General features: G+C 42.9%; 1 protein-coding gene across 2 annotated transcripts in view; it reads right to left on the bottom strand.

The window, feature by feature from the left end:
- The window catches only part of stk39 (serine threonine kinase 39), a 29223-nt gene extending 17319 nt beyond the window's left edge, over positions 1–11904 (bottom strand). Inside the window, exons 1-13 of one of the 2 annotated variants that reach the window (XM_042084158.1) lie at positions 11806–11904; positions 11190–11372; positions 9577–9689; positions 9024–9132; positions 8721–8862; positions 7940–7995; positions 6847–6956; positions 6665–6766; positions 6333–6466; positions 5424–5472; positions 5265–5330; positions 1744–1800; positions 1239–1361 (exon numbers count right to left, since the gene is read on the bottom strand). In XM_042084158.1, coding sequence (XP_041940092.1) covers positions 1239–1361; positions 1744–1800; positions 5265–5330; positions 5424–5472; positions 6333–6466; positions 6665–6766; positions 6847–6956; positions 7940–7995; positions 8721–8862; positions 9024–9132; positions 9577–9689; positions 11190–11295 — 1167 coding nt within the window. In that variant the 5' untranslated portion in view covers positions 11296–11372; positions 11806–11904. The remainder of the gene's footprint in view (positions 1–1238; positions 1362–1743; positions 1801–5264; positions 5331–5423; positions 5473–6332; positions 6467–6664; positions 6767–6846; positions 6957–7939; positions 7996–8720; positions 8863–9023; positions 9133–9576; positions 9690–11189; positions 11373–11805) is intronic. The other variant, XM_042084159.1, reaches the window with a different exon arrangement.
- Between the last annotated feature and the right edge of the window lie 540 nt (positions 11905–12444).

Raw genomic sequence — 12444 nt, forward strand, 5'->3', positions numbered from 1 at the left:
GCCAGAGCCGGTGCAGCGGGGGAGGGGAGGGTGGGGGAAGCAATCAGAGCACAACCGTTTGCATGTCTGGTCATAAACAATAGATATGTGATGATGTGGAGGGAGGGTGAGCTGCAGGCTTCGTTAAGTGATTTCGTCGCCTCCTGGCTCCGGCGAGGGTGCGCTTCCCCAGCAGGGGTGAGGCTGACACGCCCTAAGGCCCGTATCAAAGCCTCATACAATCAAAGGCAAACACCTCCATCCACACACTCACCTGCTCTAGCCAAGGCAAACTACAGAAATCCAGCAGTCATACTAACAAACAACACCGTAAAGTTAATAGACTATGATATGTTGAATAATGTCTAAATGCTCATGCCCAATGCATAAATTGATTGAAAGCTAAATTGAACCACTTAGTTTAGTACACTTAGTTTAGTATCGGAACTCCCCCTATTACCGTCTGACCCGTATTTCTGCCGTCTTGCGTGTATGTGTCACTTCTTGGTTTCTATACAAACCAAGACGGCGGACTCCTAAAGAAACGCAACCACCCACACCATAGGTATATCTAAATTAGCTATGTACCAAAAATTACATTTTACCGTGACTCGAAAAGCTGTAAACAGTGTTGTAAGGCTGCGTGTACAAAACCGCTTGGAGCTCCAGTGGAATTTTAATTTCATGACGAGAATTCTCAATCTAACCGTTCTTGTGCCGTTGAATTGGCGTAAATAGGCGACCCATCAGGCCAGCACTATAACTCCGAGCGTGGTAAACAAAATCGGATATTTCAGGCAGTAAATGCTCCCGTTAAGAACCAAACCAGATTTTGTTCAAATCTACACACCTATGGCTACTGAAAAATATAAGGTTCATTTAGCAAATGTTATTTTGAAGTGTTAAAAAACATCGTTGTTTTAGAATTTCTGAACAAAAGTGGTGATAATTGGGGGTGTTACGATATGTAAGAGCATGTTACACCTTAAAATCTAAATAAAGGGTAAAATAAGTTTAATGACAATTTTTCATTGAACATCATTATGTCCATCTGTTAAATCATTAAAATAAACTATGGTTAAAAGCAATACACTGACAAATGCCTTGTGATGTTGACACAGCATCATAAATTGTGTTTATGGTCTCCACCAATTACGTCAAAATGGCCCCGTATGGGTATGGTGGAGCATTATGTCCACGCGGAGCTGCAGTGCTAAAACCATGTGGGTGCTTGATTGCTCGCTCTCTCACACGCTCACCCTGCCCTGCTTGATGTTGGCTTTGGCCTCTTCACTCTGCTCGTCCAGCTCGTCGTCACTCCACTCCCAGTCGCCGTCCTCCGTCTTGTGCAGGTGTCCGCTGGAGCCGGGCACCCGGCGCACCTGGGACACAAGCACGCAAGAAAAGAACCCTTCACATATGCCGCCCGTCTACCAGACACTTTCTTTTTTGTCTTTTTTCTCCATGTGAAAACAAGAGCAAAGCACTCAAATGAGCGTAACACTTACCCAGCTATAAATATGCATAAATGGCAGCCAGGGCCCGGAGTGAATGTCGATGTGAATATAAATGAGAGAAGCGGTTATGCTAGAGTGAGGACAGTGAGCCCCTGCGTCTCTGTTTAAAAGCGGGTGCAATGGCAAAAACGCAGCGTGATGAACACAAAAGTCACAGACATACAAAGACATTATCTAATGCACCTTGCTTTTTAGTCATCTAAGCAAAAACAAAAAAGTCAGTCACTAAACTCATTCATATATGTACCATTGGGACATCATGTTCTCTCTCAGAACCCCTGTTCCAAGATATCTGTTCAGGCCCCTTGTGTAGAACAAAAACAACATCAGTTCATACACACATAAAAGACTAAGCTACTTTACACAGAGATGTGGCCTAGGCCCTATGTAGAACACAGACTATTAGATTTAGTTAAGAGGCACTATTACACACGATCCTATAAGACTGCATGACATCAATACACCTGTTCCACACTAACAGATGTTTGATAATGCCAACACCACAATGTCATGAAACATGATCAAACATGATCTCAGATTATTCCCCCATAGCAGTTACTGATGATTAAGAAACAAAGAGCACAATCCCCCTCTACTGGCCACACCAAGTAACACATGCAGATAGGTAATTTCAATGCAAGACAGCTCCGCATGTCTGTCTGACTTTGAAATATGCTATGTCATTGCACAGAAAAAGGTCACTGACATTTTGATGCTTCTTCAATGTCTTCTTCACAATAGCTATTCTATTCTGTATCTGTTTATCGCTAAGAACACTGTGGGTGTCTCTGGTTGGTGTAATAGTACACTTCCTGAAATAGTCTTAAAACATTTCCCTCTTTCAAAAAAAACATTGATCTAGATTATACAGCTCACACACTGCTCAACATTCATTACAATGCAATGTAATACATCTACATGAGGTGTGGCAACACAATAAACTCATTTAACCTTCTGTCTTTACTGCATTCACTTGTAATGCATGGCTTCATTTTTCTTTCATAAACTGAAGTGGATGGTTCCAAAGCCAAAATGTTAAACAACAGAGGCAGTGGTGTGTGTGTGGGGGGGTGTGTGTGTGTGTGTGTGTGTATGAGAAAGAGTGCGAGACAAAAAACACAGCTGTCACATTGTATTTACACACACACACACACACACACACACACACACACACACACACACGGAAAAGAACATGCAGACAAATATTCATACATAATCTACATCTTATGTATTCCAATCTTTTACAATCTTATACACACACGTCTACAAAGCAAAACAAAAGAACACTACCCACATACACAATAGAAAGTTGCGTTAATCAAATCACAACATATAAACTGCAGATCTCCCACCCATAATTTCCAGTCAGTTCTGTGTCACAATCTGCCTGTGAGCTCACTAATTAAACCTCCGGTCCCTGAAGCCTGGAATCTGCTGCATTCACAACTTTCCGCCCAAGGTTGGGATGACAGAAAAACCCTGCTGTGAATTCATTAGCTTTCTCTGTCAAGTACAAAGGAATATAAGTGCACTAGGGTGCTTTTTATACTTTAAGTGTAATTCTCCACATCAAGCTCATTGACTTAAGTAATCAGTTATTAAAACAGCCATCCACTTGTCTCAACAGATTGTACATCATATGTAGTCAATTAGAATTTAGCCTTGTGGGGTTCAGACATGCGGTGAACAACTGTGTCAATGCAAACATCAGATTCTGAGTGAAGTATGTATTTAACTATTTTAAAAGTGCAATGAGAATGGCACTTATGCTATGGTTGCTATGCTTTGTGGTTTGCTTAATGTCTTTTATTGTGTCAATTTTCATTAACTGCAGTGAGAAATCTAATGGTGCTTTGGCCATGGCCATGTATTATTGTTGGGAAGGGGGTTAAGGGACCATTTCGAAACTGAGGTTAGTGTTTCATCATCCATATCTAAGTGACAGAGACAAACCATAACCCTCGGCCCATGCATATATTACCGTAGTTTCCTTCATGGTTGTCACTAGATGTTTATATAATAAAATAATATTATCAGTCTGGTCCTGTAAGTCTAGCTAAAATGAAAACTCAAAGGCTTATTTTTATAATTGCAGATACTGCACAGAGATGCCAATGAAAGAGCATCAATTTCTCTAGCTGTTCAATTTCTCTTGACGTTCATTTTACTGCAATATCTTATCCAAATAGCTTCTGAACCCTAGTTGAATCACAACGGATTATAATAAATAATAACTTATCACACTTCACTCAGTTCCCTTCAAATTCAGCTGTGACCTGACTGAAAAGTTAAACCTACATAGCACATCTCTCCATGTCATCTGTCCACTTCCTAATCAGCACAGGGGGGCTTACATTACTACCTAGATGTAATACCCAACTGAGTGGCGTGGTAGCAGCCAGTGTGCTGACCACTCAGTGGGAGAGCAGACATGGTACAGGCCAACTAGTTCGAGAAGACAAATGAGGCCTGGACTAGGAGGTCTCCTGCCCCTTGGTCTCTAGCCTGTTCTAGTCCTTAAGAGGCGATACTGCGGAGTGGAGCTTTAGTGTAGTGGAGTTTTATCTCCCTCTCCTCTCCATGAACGCTACGCAGTCCTGATTAATAAACAGGCCCACACAGTGGTTTGGCACTAGAGACTGTGGCCTTGTCAAGTTTGTCTGAGCTGCCCAGACAAATCTTATGTAACTTCGGCCCACACAGTTTCACTGACATGTTATGACATTTAAAGAGGAGGTAACTGAATATATTTCATTGGGAAGCAATTAGAAAATGATAGGTTGCTTAATCTACATAACCCATCATTGTTTTCTGAAAGTTTTCAGAAAGTGAATTCTCATGTGTGGCTAACTGAAGAACTCATCACTGCACTCAGAAGGGGTTTTCACACTTTTTTGGGACAAACTACCAAAATCTCACCTTCCTCACCATAAAACCCTGCTCTAAATCTACCTCAACACTATTTCTCCATGACAACCACATTCAGCTCTCATATAAAACATACACAGGTCAATCCACCCTCATATTTGCCACCAGTTCTCAGTGGCCTCTGTGACCATGCTAATAGCTCCAAGCTGCTAGCACTGAAAGCTCCATTGCTGTCCATAGGCCGAGGGCAGGGCAGCGGCACGCCTGGCCTGAGAGAAGAGACAAGCTGAGGCTTCATCAGATCCAGACTCGCAGCCAGTTAACTGTGACCAGGAACCAACTGGGCATGCAAATGGGTGTGTTTAAGTGCACCTCCCCAGCCACCGAACTGACCGCTATTAAGGCCCATTTGTCTTTGACCTCCATTTGCCGTGAAGGGGCATTAGACAGTGCTGAACGCATGGCTTGTCACAGCACACACCACTGCCTTCTGCATGACTGATGCCTCTCTGGAACAGGCCTGGTTTGCTACAACCCAAGGGTCGACCTGAACAGGATGGTCTGTGTGCCTGTGTGTGTATATGTGTGTGTCTGTGTCAATCTGTATCTTTGTCTGCATGTAGTGTGTGTGTGTGTGTGTGTGTGTGTGTGTATGCATACATGTGTGCATGCATACATGTGTGCATGCCTATGTGTACATGGGTAAGTGTTGACAGTAAATGTGGCATTTTGGGGGATCTTATACTGTCAACACCTTTCAGACCTCCCCTAAACAAAGCCACGCATTCTGCCTGCACTCTCTCTCCCTCTGCCTCAGTCAATACAGCTGCCCCAGCTGCTCCTGCTGTGGGGATGAGGGATCGAATGGCATGTGTCTGCTTGACAGGAGAAAGGCCTTACCTTTCTGGCTCTTTGGGTTATTTTGGGACCTCGACACAGCAACTTCTCAGTCAAATACTCGTGGGTCTGCTCAGTTGAGAGAGGAGGAATAAGCCTTGAATGCATTGCGCAGGTATTGTGTGGATTGGATGTAAAGTAGAATTGGATTTGCAGACATACCTTGGCCTTCTGGAAAAATTTACATTTCAAAAGCTCTGCTGCAGTAGGCCTGAGAGGGAAACAGAGAATGAGGGATGGGTGGATAGATAGATAAAGAGAAAGAGAGAGAGAGAGGGATGGAGAGAGAAAGAGAGGAATTAGAGGGAGACAAAAGAGGGGCAATGAGCTCACTGAGCACTGTGTAATTCACACAGCTCACACACATGTGTCGCCAGGTGTATGAAACATGCTGTAGCTTTGACAGCACTGAGCCCAGCTCCTCTTAAAGGGCTCCCCAGAGAGCCACTTGCTCCCGGCCACACAGCCCTCTCTCACTCAGACATCACACACACATCAAGCCACACAAATGACACAATAGTCCTTTCTGCTGACGGACACCTTATAAATGGCGTATGAATTCACACAAGTGCTTGTGAGAGGGCCTACATTTCAATTCTTCCAGTCATCCTGCTTCCTTTTATATTGATTTTTGGAGGATTAAGGAGGCATTTAGCTAATTCTTTCCATTTAAGCTGTGGGACCAATACATTTAGTTTGAGGTCAGACAGCATGAAGAGGTAGTATAGCTGTACGAGCACGTCTTCAGGAATGACCCTTCACCCAGTTAGTGACAAGCTGACAATAATTCAGTCTGAGTGAACCAAACAAAGTCTCCAAAAAAGGAAGAGGCCAAGAGGAAGTCTAGAACATCCACTTGAGTCAAACAGAACTTTTAGACTGTACAAAAGATTTAAACACCTAAAGGGCTCTGGCTCCTTTTTTAAACTTCATAAGATCTCTCACAAGGCCTTCAGACCTGTTAACTCAGACTAAGCACTGAAAATACCCTGGAGCTAATGAATCAACAATTCACAAAACAAAAAAAAGACTTGAACAAATCGAAAACAAAAAACAGAATGAGATTCAAACCTTTTGGCAGGATCCTTCTGAAGGCACAAGGTTATAAGTTTCCTAAAGGACTTTCCATACTTCTTCACCATCTCCTTATCCTCCACACCCGTCTCTAAGGCCGGAGGGTCATTCTGCAGTGTTAACATTAAGACCTGGAGGACAACAACAAAGCCATTCACAACACCAAATGGTCATAATCTTTCTGACTGTTCAAATGGGCAATACAGAACAAGGCAGGGGCTGACAGAGACATTCAGATGTAGTCTGTAAAGAACTCTATGCACAATATAATTTCATAGGAGGTGATAAACTGGTCCAACGTTGAAAGTAAATTGAGCGTGGTCTCTTACTTTCATGGGTGGATATCGGTGGTAAGGCGCAGAGCCCGTGGCCAATTCAATGGCAGTGATTCCAAAACTCCAAATGTCGGCTTTGAAGTCATAACCTCGTACCTGCCAGCAACAGAGTGTGTGCATTAGGAGAGGGGATACTGCGCTACAGACGACTGACTGGGGAAACTGATAAGTTTTACCTGTTCCATCACCTCTGGCGCCATCCAACATGGGGTACCTACAAATGTCTTGCGAACTTTGTGCCTAGTTACATCTCCTCCCGTGTTCAGGAATGCGCTGACTCCAAAATCTATTTAAGAATGAAAGGTTAGGGTTTTTTTCTGGTAAGTCATTTAATTCTGTTTCTATATAAGGTATTCGTAGAAGAAAAATATTATTACAAAATGTTTTTTTTTTTTGTTCAGCATTATCACAAAATGTGTACAACCTATTCACTGAGCAATGTCAGCCAAGGTCAAAAATAGTAAACAGGGTTACATAACCAAAATCAATACACAACTAAACCAGATCCTCCATCAGCTCCAGAGTGGGAAAAATCAACCACCATGAATAATTGAACCTGGTTTAGCAGTGTGTAACCTATCTCTTCTCTTTTATCTGATAAATATTTAAAACCCTAAACATTCCACATTTTCCTCACTATATATCTACTTAACATCCACAGATAGTTTTAGCACAGACCCAAATAAGTGTGTCATTGTTCAAATGGGGTTACTTTCAAATGCATGTTCAAAATAGATAACAATCAATGGTACTACTAGAGTAGTGACTACTAGAGTAGTGAGTCTGAGGAAGACCAGTCAAACAGGAGAAAATAAAGTAAGAAAAAGAAATGACCAAGAAGTGTGCCAGCTTCTCTTTTAAAGCATTTTGATTTTTCTGTCCTGCACCTGGGATGAGCACAGACTCTCTCTCTAAATAGGACAACTAAGGACGCTAATATCTCCATGTCAGATTAATGTTAGAAATGAATGGTGTCCATGGTGAGGGCATACACAGGAGAGAGTATATCTTTACCCTCTGAGAGTCCTACACACAGAGGGCTTATTCAAATTGTGGCCAGAGCTGAATGGGTCGTGTTGAGCTGAGAGTAACTGGTTGCCTACTCTCGACCAGCCCTGAGAAGTGCTTGCCTTGTATATAGCCAGTGAAGCAGGGGCCAATCCTATGCAACCTCTCCCCCACCCCAAACCTACACAGCCCTGTCCTGAGTGGTCTGCGGTGAAATCTGTTTTTTTCTTTTCCCCAGGAATAAATAATATCACAACCAACCTGCGATCTGCACCGAACCGTCTTCCCCCAACAGAATGTTCCCCGCTTTCACGTCCCTGTGGACACACACACACACACACACACACACACACACACACAGAGGGAGAGAGAGAAACTCTGGGTGACCCACTGCGGACTGGGGCACCATCGATTCCATCTGTCAGCATCCATTAGGACTGACTAGAGTCACAACCCAGCACACCCCTGAGGGATGTCGATGGTTCAGGCCTTTCCGGTCCGTGACATCCACAGAGGTTCATTCATGACCTCCCAGTTACGAGTTTCTGGTCTTACAATCAATGCCTTTGAGTGGATCCCTCAAATCATTGCTCTACATGGATGGATAGATTTTTTTCTGTGCAATATACATCCCGTGATAGTTGTGAACATATAAAGCAATGTCAACAAAAACAGTGTGAACTCTTACATATATGGCAACTATTCAATCTACAGAAGTAGTATAAGGCGGGGATCACACTGGCCAGCGGCAACACAACGCTCAGACCATAATAAGTTCTATCCCGTTCCTATGGTAACACAAACGGTTTGCCTTAACTGACAATTGAATACGCTCACGTTGCGGTTTGAAAGTTGAACCAAGTTCAATGTTCAGCTTGTTCAATGCTAGCGTTAGGCTAGCACTGCCACCGTTCCGCTGCCGAACCATAGAGAACAATTAGGAAACCTGCCACTTGCCGCTGGCCAGTGCGATCCCCGCCTAATAGTGTGATTTGAGCCAGAGTGTGTACATGCTGTGTATAACAGTGTGAGAGAGTTCTACCTGTGAATCTGTCCATTTCTGTGCAGATAGTCGAGGCCCTCTAAAACTTCTTTTAAAATGGTGGCTATTGTGGGTTCGTCCAGGACTCCGTTGTTGTGCTCTCCTTGGTTGACTGTGTGCTTTATGATGTCCAGCACTGACCCTGCAAAGTTTGAAATGGACACAAACTGATCAACTGACCATCAATGCACCAAATGCAGGGATTTGCAGCCAAAAACTATACACTCAAATCAGAGCCAACATGATTACAGACATCTATGCTGCTTTCAGAATATCTACTCAACTGACAAAATTCAATCTTACCTCCACTGAGAAGCTTCATGACTAACCAAAGCTCATCCTTTACAACAAACGAAGTGTAGTAGGACACGATATTTGGATGATTACACTGGCTCATTGCTTGAATTTCTTTCTGTATTAAGACAAGAAAGGGGAGGCAGAGGAGAAATGGCATCTCAATAATGTAATCATGAACAAACAAACAAACAAACAAACAAACAGAAAACAGCCCTCTCTCTAACTCCTAAAGAGCATGGTGTCTACCCTGCGGCTGTGTGACTAGAGCAAGCCATTCTGGATCAGCTCTGCTGCCTGTTTAATCACACATTTTCCCTCCCAGGATGCACTCATGTGCACAACTGTCCCCACATTAATCATTCAGATCCCTCTCCGACCCCTCACGCCGGACCCTAACAAAGTGGATCAATGAGAAACAGCTTAATCCAGGGAGGGCCTAAGGCAGGCGTGGAGTGGGGTGGAGTGGGGTGGGGTGGTGTGGGTGGAGGGCTGGGTGATATCTGTCTGGCCAAAACACGGCGAGAGGGAGAAAAATAGCCCATATTTATCACTCACTCACCAACAACTCGTCCATGCTGGTCTGGCACTTCTCGAGGTTGATCCTCTTGATGGCGACGCGCTCCTGCCGTGGGATGCAAAGCGCGGCCTGCACTACGGCTGTGGCCCCACTTCCTTAAAGACGACCATAAAAAAAGAAATGAAAAATGCCTGTGTGGACTTTTCAAAACCCACACACTCACGCTGTCAGATCTGGTTTAAAGGTCAAATATATGGATTTTCAGAATAATTGCATAATAATGATGGCGAATAAGGATACTGTTTACAAGAACACCAAAAACATCAGTTGTAAAATAATCAAATTGATTTTGTGTTTAGTACCGATATTGTTTCCCTAAAACGAAGTTACAGACAGTCCTATCAGTTCGATCTGAATAACCAATTTACACACCATCATTCATCTGCTTAGCAGAATATCATAATAATGGCCTTCAAGACCAATTCATAAGCAATAACACTAAACACATGGCATTAGTGTTACAAACAAGATACACACAAATACACCGATAAGAACACTAACTTACTGTATGTGACATGCATCATATAGCCTACAATGCCAAGTGCTCGTGACAGATAAGGATGAGGAGAGACCTACACACAGTAGTGCTGATTATGAGCGCTGCGGTGCTAAGTGCTGTAAAGGGCCACTATACTGCTTATCAGCAGCCAAATGCCATAGACTTGTGGGTCTTCGCACCCAACTCCTCTACTTCTACTTGTGGTGTGAGAAAAAGTTGCCGCTATTTTACAGCCTTTATAGGTCTTCAGGGACATGAGCAAGCGAGAAATTGCAACCCAATTGCTTCACAGACTAAACACACGCAAAGGCTACACTGATTGATACTAAATCCAAAGTTATGGTAAATTAAATTATTAGAGCAGTGTGGGGACTGCAGTAGAACCAACAGAGGGCGTAAAAATATGATCAATATAAAGAAGGTACCAAATTGACAGACGTGAGTAGTGAGCAGCAGATATCGCTGTTTTTTCGCGATCCAGCATGTTATTCGCTCGCAAGAACATATAGCGTCTTTTATAAAGAACATAGCCCATTTCCCCTAGCAATACCATCGAAGCAGCATGGACTTTAATGGCAGGTGGTGGCAACGGAACGGCAAGAGCGGTTCTAAGCCTAAACTTCAGAGAGAAATGTCACTTGGGAGATTTCTATTAACGGTGCCTAAAGCTTGGACGCAACACCAAAGCTCTTTATACTGTCCTGAAATTATTTTCAGACTATCAATTACATCCCATAACAATGATAGACCACATTTGGCTGTGTATGAATGTCATGTCAAAGCATCTTTCGGTTAAAAATAATCACACGCAGTGCGCCTGTAACAATATGACAGTCGCCGTTATGCAATTACGCACTGAAATTAACATTTATATGCACAGTACATGTCGTATAGGAATCTTTACTTAGCACATGCACGCGAAATATTGCGGTGTCTCACATCCGCATTGCAAAGCACTAGCTTTGTACGACAACATCGGCTGTTGCACATGAAAAAGCCGGTAGGCCCTCATCGTCATTCACAATTGACAAGATCTTAGTAAGCCAACAGAGAAGGCTAATTAATAAACAATGTAACCGTTAAAGCAGCAACTAACCTATAACCTCCTGCAGCTGGTAAGACTCCTTGATAATTGGCCAGCTCGTTGTCGGCACTGGTTGCGGATGGTGGCTAAGAGCCGGAGGATCGCCTTGCTCCGCCATGATGCTGTCTGTGCAGCTGGGCTACTTAGCTTAGCTGGTTGACAGTTCTCAGCGCTGTAGAAAGCGGCCCTCACCTCCTGACAAAAAAAGTGTGTCTGCTTCTGATAATAGCCTACCGCTAACAATGCACCCATCCAGTGGCATTTTGAAGCTAACAGGAATATTTTCAAGTAGGCTATTAAGGTAGATAACGTTACTTACGTTTTCTAGGGTATCTAATGCAAAAAGCAGTTTACGGAATATAGATATTTTAAATAGTAGCCTATAATTTGTTCAAAATAATTCGAGGTAAACTGACTGATTATATTACGTTCATTAAATAGGCCTAGATAGTCTTAAATTAGGCTAGTTTGTTAATCCAATTATTTGCATAGGCCTATAGGCGGTTTAGGTTTAGAGCGCTTAATCTTCTTAAGTGTATGCCTATCTTAGCCTACTTAAATACACACTTATTCCAGTGTTTCGGCGCATATTGTTTTGGTATAATATACCCACCAAAATTATGTTTACCTTGTACAGTCAGTGTGTTCATTTTGGCTACACAAATAGTTTATCCAAACTTTAAAACATGATTTCGCCTTAAAGAAGCTTTTCACCGGCTTATGTCACCTCGAAAAAAATATGTAAAATGTGGCCTGTGATATTCTGAGACAACGTGACATCACAAGGCATGTCATGCAGTTTACTCTGGTCTAGGCCTGTATTCTGGGAGCGTAAAGCGTTGGTCAATGTTGACCGGTAGATGGCGCCAGTAGGCCATTGTATTCAGAGATTGTATTCTCTACTGGAAATTATGTAGCTTATGTTGTCTAGAGATTTTCAAAAAGAACGGCACAAAATCACTTGCCATAAAGTTTGCTACAATTATTTTTTCCCCCACCAACACACCGTGTAACATATGTAACAATGGGGAATGGGGGGGGGGGCATTATTGTGATATTGTGTCGCCTATGAGATAAGTGACAGTAATGTAACCATGCCCCGTATGAGCACTTCTGTGTGCGAAAAAGTGAAATTGCGATACGTCAACCATGGCTGAGGCTAGCCAAATCGGCGCAATAGGTATTGTAAGACCTGCTTTGGAGAACATTTAGAGAAAAAATGTTTCAGAATATGAAAAACTTATAAGTTGTTTCCCATTTCCTGTTG

Source organism: Alosa sapidissima, chromosome 2, assembly GCF_018492685.1.
Source record: "Alosa sapidissima isolate fAloSap1 chromosome 2, fAloSap1.pri, whole genome shotgun sequence".
Taxonomy (NCBI): Eukaryota; Metazoa; Chordata; class Actinopteri; order Clupeiformes; family Clupeidae; genus Alosa; species Alosa sapidissima.